The sequence below is a fragment of the Mustela nigripes genome, chromosome 4 (assembly GCF_022355385.1).
Source record: "Mustela nigripes isolate SB6536 chromosome 4, MUSNIG.SB6536, whole genome shotgun sequence".
NCBI lineage: Eukaryota > Metazoa > Chordata > Mammalia > Carnivora > Mustelidae > Mustela > Mustela nigripes.
Window position 1 is genome coordinate 6,754,082 of NC_081560.1, and position 12,882 is coordinate 6,766,963.

The following is a 12,882-nucleotide window of genomic DNA, read 5'->3' on the forward strand; positions in this document are numbered from 1 at the left end:
GGCCGGGCATGTGGGGGGCTGCTGGACTCACCTGCTCGCGGCCGCGCACCCTGGGGTCCTCTCGATCCGGGCCGGCTTCCAGCCGCCGGCGGGGCTCCTGAAGCCTCTCCCACTTCGACAGAGGACACACGTGCGGCCAGGGCTCCGTGGGGGGCAGCGTTCGTCCCAGAGGCGGGTCCGGGGACGGTGGAGAGGCAAGGCCGGCTCGCACAGGGAGCCCTGGGCACCCCAGGATCTGGGCGGGGGCTGCTTTCCGCTTACAGTCGGGATCTTTGTAAAACTGTCGAAGATTCCCTGAAACACCAGAAGCTGTGACACAAAAGCTGTTACTGTTGTCTGATTTTAACAAACCTGCAAGGGTCGAATGTTCCAAGAGACCATGGGAGTTGCGTTTCTGCGTCTTTCCTGAGCGTCACCAAGCCTGGGTACGGCTGGAGATGCAGGTCCCCGTCCCTGGAGGAGGCCGGGTGGTGGGTTCTGGGAGTTAAGTCTCTGTGGCCACTTCCCTGACCAAGAAGTGACCGCCAAAAGGACCACAGTGGCCTTGAGCTTAGGGTCCTCTCACCCCAGCTGCTGGCCCGTCGGGAGGCGGGGGTCTCGCCCGTCCTTGGGCTGGGCTGGGGGGACCATCGTCTTACCAGGAGGAACAGACGTGCTTGTCCGAACCGGCTGCCTGTCAGACCGGCTGGAAGCAGAGGCGGGAGTGAGGGTGCACGGGGCCGTGGCCGTGGCGACGGCGGTGGGACGGCAGGGAGCCGGCACCAAGCCCCCTCCTCTGGCCGTGGGCAAGGGGGGACACTTCCCTCTGAGGCCGTCAGGACGAACCACGGAGTCCTCCCACGTGGCCAAGAGAAGCGACACGCCGCCGCAGGAGCCCCAGAAGGCGCGTGAGCGCGTCGGGAGAAGGTTACAAGGGGGCTTACGGGTTCAAGACGTAAAAGACATTTTCAGTCGGAAGGATGCAGCCTTTCCTACTGGAAGACACGGGATTATAAAGCCGCACAATCGTTACGGCTTTTATTTACATGTGGAAGTCCGCTACAACTTAAAACAAAACCAAATGCGACTTGTACAGAAATCCTTTAATTTTCTTTATTTTCACACATTAAAAAATGAAACACACTATACAAATGGTTTTTCATAGCAGATTACACGTGGGTCCATTAGACTTGCTCTCCAAGTGCCGCCAACACGGACCCCGCCCAGGAGGCAGCGGTGAGCCCCGGAGCCCATGTATTGATCTAAACGCAGTAGCATGCAGCCCTCCGCGGGGAGGGGCGAGCCCCCCGTTCTTAAATTAGGTTAAATGGCGTTGGTGTCCATATTTACAGACGTGAAATGTGTCAATCCTGAGCAGTTCCGATGTGCATCTGAGACCAGCCGATGGGAGTCTCGGTCTCAGGTTTAAAAAGGGAGGTCCGCGTGGCGGCAGGCTGGCTGCGAGGACCCGAGCTCTTCTCTCCACCAGGAACGATTCGCTGCGGGTCGCACAGTCAGACCCTTCGAGAAGGGTTAAGCCAAGTAACTGTAGGTGTCCTTTTCACCGTCAACTCGCTCCAAATACTCTTTCTCGATCAGAATGTCAATGCATTTCTGGGCGTTGTTTTGAAGAAGGGAGAAGCAGTGAAAGGGGAAGAAAAACACATTTATTATCAGAACGGGGACGGCCACCCTCGGCGGGGATGCCCCCCGCCCCCAAGAGCTCAGTCAGCGAGCAGTTTCAGCCCGTGGCTCTACTTCCCGGGCAGCTAAGACCTCGCTTTCCTGAATGGGAAAGTGCCCATTTCCCCAAGGTCCCCGCCCAGAGGGGCCCGCATCCCTCCGGGCCTCCCCGCTCCCCGCCATGGGCCAGGCATGGCACCAGCCCCGGCTCCTGGCAGCATGTGATCCCTGAGGGCAGCGGGGGCCTCCGCACTGGCTGCTGTTCCCCGCTGGTGGTCTCGGAGAGCGAGCCGCCGGGTTTCTGTGTTCAACAGCCCACCGGGCCCGAGCGACCCGCCATCGCCTGGAGCTGCGGCCGGCCGAGCAGAGAGGACCGCATGGCAGCGACGGCGCACACGGCCTGGACAGGCTACAGCCCAACGATGCCCCCGGACGGGCCTCGGAGCACAACCTCAGTGGACACAGCAGAGCAGGAACTCTCTAGAAGCCAGTTCCCCTGAGCTCCGGGGGAGGCTACGGCCAGGACAGAGGGGAGTCTAGGAGAACAGGAATACTGGCTAGGAGGTGGCAAGAGGGAAGCTTCTGGAACGCTGGCCACCGTCTAACCTCCTGATCTGGGTCTTGGCTGCACAAGTGGATTTACTTTGGGACAATCAGCAAACCGAACCCTGAGGCTGTGTGCACAGCTCCGCAGATGTCAAGAAGGAAGTTTAAAAACGAAGTCCATTTCCTTCTGTAGAAACCTGGCACGTGTGGATAAGCTGAGCTCCCTGAACCTCATTTTTGTCACCCCTTCTCGCTCCCAAAACAACGGAGGGCGTGCTTCTGCTGCGCGGGTCGTGTACCTTGATCACGGGGACGCGCGGCTTGAACCTGGAGGACAGCTGCGTGAGGACCTCGCCCAGCAGCTGCTGGTGCTTCAGCACCTTCCGCATCTTCATGATCCGCACGATGGCCGCCTGCGGCGCCGGGGGGAAGCCGGGATCCCACGTTATAGGCGGCCCCCGCGTCCGGGATGGCTGGCCCCGCAGGGGACCGCGAGCCCGCGAACGCTCAGACACCCGGACGCGACACGTCCGCTCGGACGAAGCAGCAGCGCGTCCGGACCGAGGACAGGCTCTGGCCTCAGAGGCCGCCTCGCCGTGACACCCCCCACCCCCGGCCCCGACCTGCCCCCGCGTCCGGCTCATCCGCCTCCCTCTGCCCCGAGATGCCATCCCCAGCCCGGCGGCCGCCCCAGCCCACAGCCCCCATGCGCCGGACCAGCCTGGCTTCCGCGGGCCAGTCCTCTGCGAGGGACACCCCCGACGTGGGCCCAGAGTCACCTGAATCAGCAGTTTGCGGTCCTCCTCGATGTTTTTGTGTGTGGTTTCTTGTTCCTGCTTCTGCTCGGTCTTCATGGGCACGTTGATGTTCACCCTTAACTTCTTACTGTCAAGAAACAAAGGAAACAGAGGCTCTGGTCTCCAAGGACAGCACTGGCCGCGTCCTGTCGTGTATCCGCAAGGAGCCCCGGCTCCCCGGGCCGAGGGCAGGGCGGGCAGCCTCGCACTCCGCCGGGGCCGCGACACCTGCGTCCTGGGAGACTGAGCGACGTCCCCGGCTCTCCCAAACTGTGTCAAACGAAATAAAATCAAGACACTTGGACACAGAGGTCCGAGCTTTCTCGGGGAGCCGTTGGAGGAGCGCCTGCCTGATGCAGAAACCACCAAAACCTGAGGCGGAGTCAAGTGGAGGAACCCTTGGATCCTCAGACGGAACCCCAGCTGGGTGCCAGGGCCGCCCCCCACCCCGGTCCCCCACCCGCCACGACCTGCAGCCACGGCACAGATGTGCGGGAGGGAAGGTCCGGGACCACCCGCTTCTTGATTTCCCTTACTTTTTATAACCGAGGTACAACTTTATTAAGGTGTCTGGCTTCAGCTCCACCTCGTCGACGTTGGCATTTTCGTCTTCCAGGACCTGTAAGAGACGACGGTTACCACACGGTCGCAGGAGGCGGCTCCGTCCCGGCTGCAGAGAGGAAATGCAGAAAAACGTACCAGTAGTTTCGACTTCAATAAAATCTGCAGCACCTGTGCCAAAATGTCCTGCAATTAAAGAGAAAAAGAGAAGTTAAAGAAAAAAAAAAACCCCGCATTTCTCCTTGCAATAAAAACGACGCGCGATCCCGTCGTCGTCTTCCTCAGAAGCCCAGCCGGGCGCGAACGGAGGAACACACCCACGGGCAGCCCAGAGGGAAGCTGAAGGCGTCCCCGGAATTCACGACTGAATTCCCCAGCCTGCACTCCAAAGTGAAGCCAACCCCTTTCTGGCCGGGAGCAGCTGGTGGTACACACCGATGATCCGTTCTAGATCAAAAACCATGCGGACGTCCTCACTCAAACCTACGGGACCCTCTTCAGCCCTCAGCTGCCTGACAGCTCGTCTCGGACAAAGATCACGCAGAAGCGACGATCGACGGCCGCAGCAGGCCAGGAGCCAGCACTCTGCTCCCGGACACGACGGGGCCCAGGCGCAGCTCACCCCGCTGTCCCCTTCCTTCGGCAAACACCAAGCACCGTGTGGTGCCGCTGGCCGTTCCCTCGCCTGGCAACATGAGTCGTGGGTCACGCCTCGGCTCCCCTTCGGTTCGGGGATGCCATGACCCTAGACGGTACCACCTGCCCGATGTCTAGTCCCCTGGATGCATGTCCCCAACCCCCACCCTGATGGACAGAGCAGGCCTGCTCTTGCCTTTAGGGAAACCCATACTTTTCCGAGGTCACAATCCTAAAGCCACAAAGGCGAGAAGCCTCTGGTCCAGTGACGAGGCTAGACCCGCAGAGCAGGGCTGGGACGCTGCTGGACGCGTTGAGAGGGACGCTGGCAGAGGTTTCACTCATGGGCCAGATCTGATGGGGGAATGCGTGCGGAGCAGGGAGGGAGCCCTGACCCCACACGGAGCACTGCTCCTGCCTGCAGACCAGCTGAGACGGGCGCGGAGCTTTGGTTAGAAAGCCAAGCAGAGAAAACCCATGGACCTGTCAGTGCGGCAGGGGTGGGGGTGGGGGGCTGGGGACAACGGCCACGTCATCCCCACAGCCTGAGCCTCTATCCCGACACCGGTCCTTCTGATGTGAGGAGGAATGAGAAAGACTCTTACACACAAAGGGACAGACAAATCCATTTTGTTATTAAATTTGCAAATGTATTCTGGATGAACTTGAAGCATGCTGAAAAAAATCAATGACTCCCTCAAAAAAATAAAATCTTTAAAAAAAAAAATGATTTTCCTGACATTCAGTGAGGCCAAGATTACCCTGACAGCAAAACCAGGCAAAAACGCCCCAAGAAAACAACAGACCAATATCCTTATGAATGTAGATGTAAAAATCCGCAAGAAGGGACGCCTGGGTGGCTCAGTTGGTTAAGCAGCTGCCTTCAGCTCGGGTCATGATCCCAGCCTCCTGGGATCGAGTCCCACATCGGGCTCCTTGCTCGGCGGGGAGCCTGCTTCTCCCTCTGCCTCTGCCTGCCATTCTGTCTGCCTGTGCTTGCTCTCTCTCCCTCTCTCTCTGACAAATAAATAAATAAAATCTTTAAAAAACAAATTAAAAAAAATAATAAAAATCCCCAAGAAAATACAAGCAAACCAAGCCCAGCAGCACAGAGACAAGTATGATAGACGCTGCTCAGGTGGGGCTGACCAGCACCGCATGCAAGGTAGCAATGTGAGAAAAGCAATCGCTGTTACCTCCTGCGTTAACAGACAAAAAGTACACTTTTATCCCCCTAGAACAGAACCAATTTAACAAAATTCAACACTCTTTCAGGATGAAAACACTAAAAAACAAAACAAAAAACAAAAAAATAAGAAGGGAACTCCTTGAATAAAGGGAATCTAAGAAAAACCGACAGCTGACGTCATACTTATTAGTAATAAGCTGACAGCTTTCCCCCAAGATCAGGAACAAGACAAGGATCTTGCTCATACCACCTCGATTCAACGCTGTATAGGAAATTCTAGCCAAAGCAATCAGGCAAGAAAAAAAAAAAGGCATCCAAATAGGAAAAGGAGGTAAAACTGGCTGTACTTGCAGATGACAGGACAGTGTATTTAAAAACCAGTAACGAATCTTCAAAAAAAGTTAAAAAGTGAGTTTAGCCATACCTAGCAAAGTCCAAACAATTCCATTTCCGATAGCACCAAACGCAGTACTTAGAAATAAATGCAACCAAAGCACAAGACTTGTATATGGAAACTACGAAACACAACTGAGAGAAACGAAAGACAACCCGCGTGAATGGAAAGTCGCTCACAGTCAGGAGTTCGAACAGTTGCTACTGGTAAGACAGAGATTACCAGCCCCCCTGCACCCACTGGCAATCTGCAGATTCGATGCAGCCTCGAACAATGGATAAGCAAGTTCTGAAATTCATTTGGGAATGTAAGAGACCCAGAATAGCCAACACCATTTTGAGAAAGAACAAAGCTGGAGGTCTCGGTTTCACAACTTTACTACAAAATAACAACCACGACGATGTGGTATTGACATGAAGACAGACATACAGATTACCGGAGAAGGATGGAGAATCCAGAAATAAATACATCTATGTACAGCCAATTTTCGGCAATTTACGGCAGAACCAATCAACAGGGAAAGGAATCTCTGACCTTTAATCAGGCAGTGGTCTCTTAGGACAACACAAGCACAGGCAACAAAAGAAAAAGAGGCTCTATGTACCAAATATATGAAGAATTCTTACAACTTGACAGAGACAACCCAAATAAACAATGCGCATGGGCAGAGGATTCGAGTAGACATTCGAGTAAAGAATGTGTAGAAATGGTCACCAAGAACCTGAGCACGCAGTGTCATCAGCTGTGAGGGAAATGCAAATCAGAGCTACAATGAAGGACTGTTTCATATCCACCAGGATGGCTGTAATTTAAAAAAAAAAAAAAAAGGAAAATGACAAATCTTGGCAGGGACGTGGAGAAACTGGACCCTCCCACGTGGCCGGTGAGCCCCTGAATGTGTGCAGCTGTCGTGGGGCCATCTGGCTGTTCCTCGGTGAGGTAAAACCACCACGACCCGGACATTCCACACCTAGGTAGGTACCAAGACAACTGAAAATGCACCCATACAACGGCATGTATACGAATGTTCACAGCAGCACTAGTCCTAGTAATCAAAACGTGAACAACCTGAACATCCACGAACCGATGAACGGACAAGCACCCTGTGGTCCATCCATACGCTGGAATGTATTTCAGCCAAAAAAGAGAGCAGAAGAGATCTACACACTATCACATGGAGAAGCCTTGGAAACGCGGACAGAAAAGGCACACACTGTGACACCAATAACACGAAAGGCCCAGAGCAGGCAAATGCAGGGACAGAAAGTGAGTTCACGGTGGTCAGGGGCTGAGGCGAGGAGCAGAGGGTAGTTACGGCTACGGGCTAGCGGGTTTCTTTTGGGGATGAAGGAGATGTTCTGGAACTGGACAGGGTGGTGGCCGTATGATCTTGTGAAAACCCACCAAACTGCCTACTTATAAATGGTGACTTTTATGTATGTGAAGTCTCAAAGACTATCATGATAATTAGTGACGTTTGGGCTTCGTAAGAAAAGCCTAGCTGGACAGGGGGTTAAGAAGGAGTTAAACGGGAGAAAGCATGCTGTACTCGTGTGTGTGTGTGTGTGTGTGCGCTTGTTGTTTTTTAAAGGCATCGTCTACAGTCCTAAGGCAAGCTGCTGTTTCCAATCAAAGCCCCCCCACCTCCTCTCCGACACCCTCCCGGCCACGCTCACGAGACTAGGGAGGCGGCGAGCTGACACCCGAGGGGCCGGGAAGCGCTACGATACCATTTTGATCTGGGTGCTGTCGGTCAGCTGCTGCACAGCGTACGCGTCTTCCGTGTTGTACTGAAGCAGGATGGCCATCTGGAAGGTGGATGCCTTTGAGGCCCCACATATAAAAGAAAGAGAAGCAAAATTTAAATGCATGGAAAAACCTCCAAAAAGGCAGAGCTTCAGTCTGAAGAACTTATTTATGAAACAAATTCTTCTGATAGATGCAAAAAATCAAGCGGGCCTACGTAAGAGAGGGTACAGGGCGTCACACTCTGCTGTCACACAACCTCCTCCTCAAAGATGTCATTTCCCACCTGCCCAACGTGGAAACAAATTTCGGGCTTTCTTCTAGGACGTTGTGTGTACATAAATACACGCTTTTATGCGTCCACACTCACTGAAATTTTGGCTCCGCCACACATACGCTGGGATCCTGGGGAAGTCACTTAAATTACGGGGCCTCAGTTCTCTGTCAAACTGAAAAGTAGTTAACACGGTTCTCGGTAGTCTGTACTCAGTACTGCGGCAAACTCCGAGGGTCACTGTTAACACGACACTCTTGCCAAAGGAAGAGGGCGATGACCATGATTAAGCAGACGGAACTCCGGCTTCCGAAGCTATGCAGTTAGCCCGTGTTGGGCGGGAGCTCGGCCAAATGCTTATTAAACACATTCTTTCACTCCATTTTCACATCACTTCTGATGCGTAAGCGTCAGCACCCCCATTTTATGGAGAAGGAAACTGAGGCATCAGTCAGCCACCTGTCCGTCTACGAGAGAGCACCAGGATTCAGCTCATCTGACCCTCAGATGCGGGCCGTGTGCCCGCCGCAGGACTCTGCCCGCTTAACTCAAGACTCTGGGGCACCAAGCGCGGATTCTGACTTCTACGATGTGTCTTATCCGCATTCAGACTTGAAGAAAACACGCTCCACAACAGAAAGGTGATCTTACCTGCAGAGTGTATCTATTTTTGAAGCAGTTGGTCACCAGTTCTCCTTTAGACAGTTGGTACAACCAAGTCAGCTTTCTGCCGCTGTGGCGGCTCGCGTAAAAAGCTGTGAACCGCTGGTAACTGCGCTCCAGCTGGACAAAAGGACAGACAGCGCTGTGTGGAGTGTCTACCTCACCACAGCCGCCAGTCGGCATTTCTCAATACATACACTGTCCCACGTTTACAGGACAAAATGCTTAGGGCATGAAAGTAAAATGCAGAGGTCGGTGTTAGACTCATGCAGGCCTCCGAGGGGCCTACTGAGAACCGTTTCTAACCGACTGGCATGTGGGTTCCCGTCGGAGGGCGCAGCACGGCACGGAGCAAGGCCCTGTGGCCTCCGAGCCCGCGCACAGGCAGTACCCAACCCCCGTCCCCCACCAGCCCGCGGGAAGGCCCCCAGGCTCATGGCCAAGACCGTCCTTCTCATTTCTGCTCAGCCCCGACAGAACACCAGGCAAAGCCACACTCACCTCGGACGGCAAGGCGAAGGTGCACGACTGCTGGAAGGGCCACGACCCGGAGCTCAGCACCTGGATACTGAAATCCACTGAGGCGGGGACAAAACACAGGACACAGTTAGTGCCATGAACCAAACGAGGCTACCGCTCAAATGCGGCCTCGTGTTAACAGAAACGCACTTTCGTGTAAAATGAGGAACTGACCGCAGGCCAGGTCAATTATTTCACTCAATTAAAATGAGTAAAAGAGGAAAGAGCCAGAAACTCTCTCTCTCTAGAGAGGGGCACGGCTCATTCACTCTCGCTCTGACGCTGGTGCGGCCAGCCTGCTCCGCTCCGGCTTTCTGCCGGGCCTGGGGGCCCCTCGAGCGCCCCTGAGCTCGCGCAGCACGGCCGGCCCCACAGCCAGCACACACCGAATGGGACAGGAGAGGGAACCCGTCACCACGAAGAGCGGACGAGGCCGCTGGCTTCCTGCCAAGCCTAACAACGGAAGGTTCTTCAGTTCTGGGGAAAAGGGAAGTTCCCGCTTCTCATTTACGAAGACAACGTCAGCATGTGAGGACGTCGGTGTTACCGGCCTGTGACCACCCCCACGACCACCCCCGCGGGTGCCGGCCCGTCCCCAGCTCCACGCCAGCCCGGAGCCGGGAGATCGCGGCTCCTTCTGAGGCTGTCATCGATACAGCTGAGTCAGTTTCTCGTACTTTCAAAAAATAAATTCTAGAACGGACCCAAACGAAGGGCAAAGAAATGTATTAACTCTGCAGCTGTGCGTGGAGCCCTGAGCCGGGCGGCACCCGGGGTGGGACAGGTGTGTCAGCAAGCAGAAGACGGGGCTCGGCACCCCCGGCTCCCACCTGGCTGGGGTCCCCCGGGGAAGGCTGGCTCGCTCTGTGCCTGTCACACAGGCTAATGTCATGAGGAGGCAGGACCACCCCAGCGCGTCTGGGAGGCGCTTCCCGCTTGTCCGTCCCAGAACTTCTGCTAACGCGACGAGCAGGCTTCCTGGAGATGTGTCACGTCTGTCCTTCGCCACAACGCCCTGACCGGCTCTGCAACGACCGCCCGAGAGCAGCACACGCGCGGTACTCACAGTCCAGCGGCTCCGAGTTCGTCAGGTGCTTTTTGAACTGCTCGTTCAAATCCTTGCTCACGCCGATGTCCTGAAACATCCGCTGAAGTTTAGAGGTGTACTCAAAACCGCACGCTTGCTGAAACGAAGCCACACGACCGTCTTATGAGTTCCTCCAGAAACACAGTGTAGACACGGGAGGCGCATGGAAACCCCGCACTGCACGGAAGCCACGACGACAGCACGCGTCACCGCAGCACGTGCAGGGACCCGGTGAGCCCCGGTCCTGGCCGCTCGGCCGCAAGCAGCCGGGTGGGTCTTCGTTCCCGCGGGAACTTGCCGTGGAGCAACCAAGAGCCAGGACACGCAACAGAATACAGGATGGCGCCCTCGGTCTATGGCGCTTACTGACCGCGGGGGGCGCAACTGTGTCCCCGGCCTCCTCTGCAGAACGCTCACCCCCGCGCGGTGGTACGGGGTGGGGGGAGGGGGTTCTGGGGAAATGCCCGTTTAGAGGAAGTCATGAGGACAGGCCCCTCCTGATGGGCGGAGCGCCCTTGTGAGGGGAGACCGGGGTCTGCTCCCTCCTCGCCACGGAGGACACAGCAGGCAGGTGGCCGTCGCCAGACTGGGAAGACTCGTCCCCAGAAAGGGCATCAGCCTGAACCTCGATCCGGACTGCCCGCCTCCGGCGCTGTGAGAACACGGCTCTGCTGTCTAGGCCCCCGGCCGTGGGGCGTGTGACGGCGGGTCCGAGTGGGGTCAGCCAGCCACGACACCACGCTTTCCGCTCCCAGTGACGTATGTGTACAGCACCGACAGCGAGCGAGGAGCCCAGCACAGGCTCGGCGCAGATGGGGCTGCGGAATGAGCCAAGGGCCCCACAGTCCTGCAGACACAGCCGCAGACACTGAACGAACACCAGAGTGAAACACAGCACCCGCCAGCCCAAAGCCCAGCAGAGCAAGCGTGGGCTAAGCCTGCTGAGCGGTTCCGGCGCGTGGAGACAGAGCAGGGGCCAGAGGCGTGGAGCTAGGAGATGCTCCGGAGGCAAGCGGGCCTCCCCGGCCTGATGGCACAGCGCGGCCCCTGAACGTGGCGTGGATGGGCCTGACCGGTGACAGCCCTCCCGTCGCGGGGCAGCAGGGCCACACTGGACAAACTTGTTCTCTACGGACCACGCCGCCACCCAGGGACAACCTGAAACAACCCAGATCCCGCACGGTGACTTGGACTTTTTCAGGACGTGACTCCACGTACCTTTAATTTAGAGATCATGCTCGCTTCGGCGTCATCGCTGGCGCTGTTCTGATGCACAAGCCTTTTGGCCAGCATCTTCGCGTAGAACTTCTGGAACACGTCTTTATCCTCTATGTACTTGAAGACCACCATCTAGCAAAGCCACCGAGAGAGCACACTCAGAGCACTTGCAACCCGCTGTCGCGGGCACACGCCGGCGGCTGCCTGGGCTGCTTCATCAGGCTGGCCCGATGCCAACGTGTGCACAGCGGCCGAAAATACCACCACAGCCTTGAGATACTTTCGTCAACCCCTTAAGTCACAAGAAGTTGATCTAGACTTACTACTAATGAGAAAAGTACAAATGCTAAAATTAAGGACTCAATTTAGGGAGTAAAACCACAGATTCAAAAAAAAAAAATAAATGATCCAATTAACTGTCTCATTTCAGAAGCCCTCCACAAATAACCTGGAAACCCGCAGGTAAACGGCTGCTGGAGCCTGGGGTGGGTAGTGAGAGGCGCCTTACCACTTGGTTGAGCGTGTCTTCTAGCTCTGCTTCTTCTGGGTTCTTGGAACTGAAATTTAAAGAAATAAAAAAAGGCAGACGTTGTCAAACAAATCAGCGAACACTGAATCAGCAAACACCCCTGAGCCAAACCAACAGAACGGACTGTGGCTCCCAACACCCGAACCATAGTTTTCTTCAGATCAGGGCGCGGAGCGGCAGGGAAGCTTCCCTCACCTATGGCGATTGGCCATCCTACACTGAAACTACCACGGAAGAGTACATTCATGAAAAAACCGTTCAGGATTTCCAAGATGAAATTCAACAGGAGATACTTATTAGGGTTCCCCCAAACAGTCACATTTTCCTTTCATATGATCTATTTAAATACAAAATTAATGAACTTCACTTTGGCAAAATGCTTTTCTACAATATGCTTTAATTCAACTCTGAAAAGAAACAAAGAGGCAGAGAGAGTTCCTGAATGGCCGAATCATTTACGGCAACGAAAGGGTTTAAACCACTAATGTGCTGCCTTCCTCTGTGGTCCTCTTTAACAACAGATTCTTTCTCTTCTAAGAACAAGCATGACCTGAGAAGTGACTGCAGGGTAAACATTTTTAAGGTTTTACGAGTCCCTCACAGACAAGATCCCCACACATCTGTATAAAATGATCCAGCCGCCAAACAAGCGCTGGAAAGGTGCTTTGCGCTCAGGAACAGCTGACTCAGGAAGTCTGGTCCTGTTCTGCGTGTGGGCAGGCCAGGGCGGTTTCTCTCCCAGGAAGACTTTTACTTCTTAGCTCCGTGCCCCAGCGCGGCTCCCCGAGGCCAGCCCGCCATTCTGCCTGTCTGAGCGGCCTTCCTGAAGGGACCACGGAGAGACTCGGTGAGGGGCCCTTGTGAAAAGGCAATGGATAAAAAGGGTAAGACGCATTCTGCCACACAAACTGAAAGTCTGCTAAAGCACGCAATTACAATATTGAAAATTTTCACATCCCCTAGTCTAAAAAAAAAGAAAAAGAAATCAGGCCAGAAGAGACATTCCACTTTGGAGTCTTTTTACTCCAGGAAGGAACAGCTGAAGGGATGTGACGAGAACA

General features: G+C 55.1%; 1 protein-coding gene across 3 annotated transcripts in view; it reads right to left on the minus strand.

The window, feature by feature from the left end:
- Positions 1 to 1,065: 1,065 nt before the first annotated feature.
- The window catches only part of CUL1 (cullin 1), a 105,007-nt gene continuing 93,190 nt past the window's right edge, over positions 1,066 to 12,882 (minus strand). For all 3 annotated transcript variants that reach the window (XM_059396201.1, XM_059396200.1, XM_059396199.1), the window contains exons 12-22: positions 11,801 to 11,849; positions 11,293 to 11,424; positions 10,054 to 10,171; positions 8,970 to 9,046; positions 8,457 to 8,588; positions 7,516 to 7,608; positions 3,705 to 3,752; positions 3,542 to 3,624; positions 2,988 to 3,093; positions 2,508 to 2,621; positions 1,066 to 1,593 (exon numbers count right to left, since the gene is read on the minus strand). In XM_059396201.1, the coding sequence (XP_059252184.1) occupies positions 1,513 to 1,593; positions 2,508 to 2,621; positions 2,988 to 3,093; positions 3,542 to 3,624; positions 3,705 to 3,752; positions 7,516 to 7,608; positions 8,457 to 8,588; positions 8,970 to 9,046; positions 10,054 to 10,171; positions 11,293 to 11,424; positions 11,801 to 11,849 (1,033 nt within the window). In that variant the 3' untranslated portion in view covers positions 1,066 to 1,512. The remainder of the gene's footprint in view (positions 1,594 to 2,507; positions 2,622 to 2,987; positions 3,094 to 3,541; positions 3,625 to 3,704; positions 3,753 to 7,515; positions 7,609 to 8,456; positions 8,589 to 8,969; positions 9,047 to 10,053; positions 10,172 to 11,292; positions 11,425 to 11,800; positions 11,850 to 12,882) is intronic.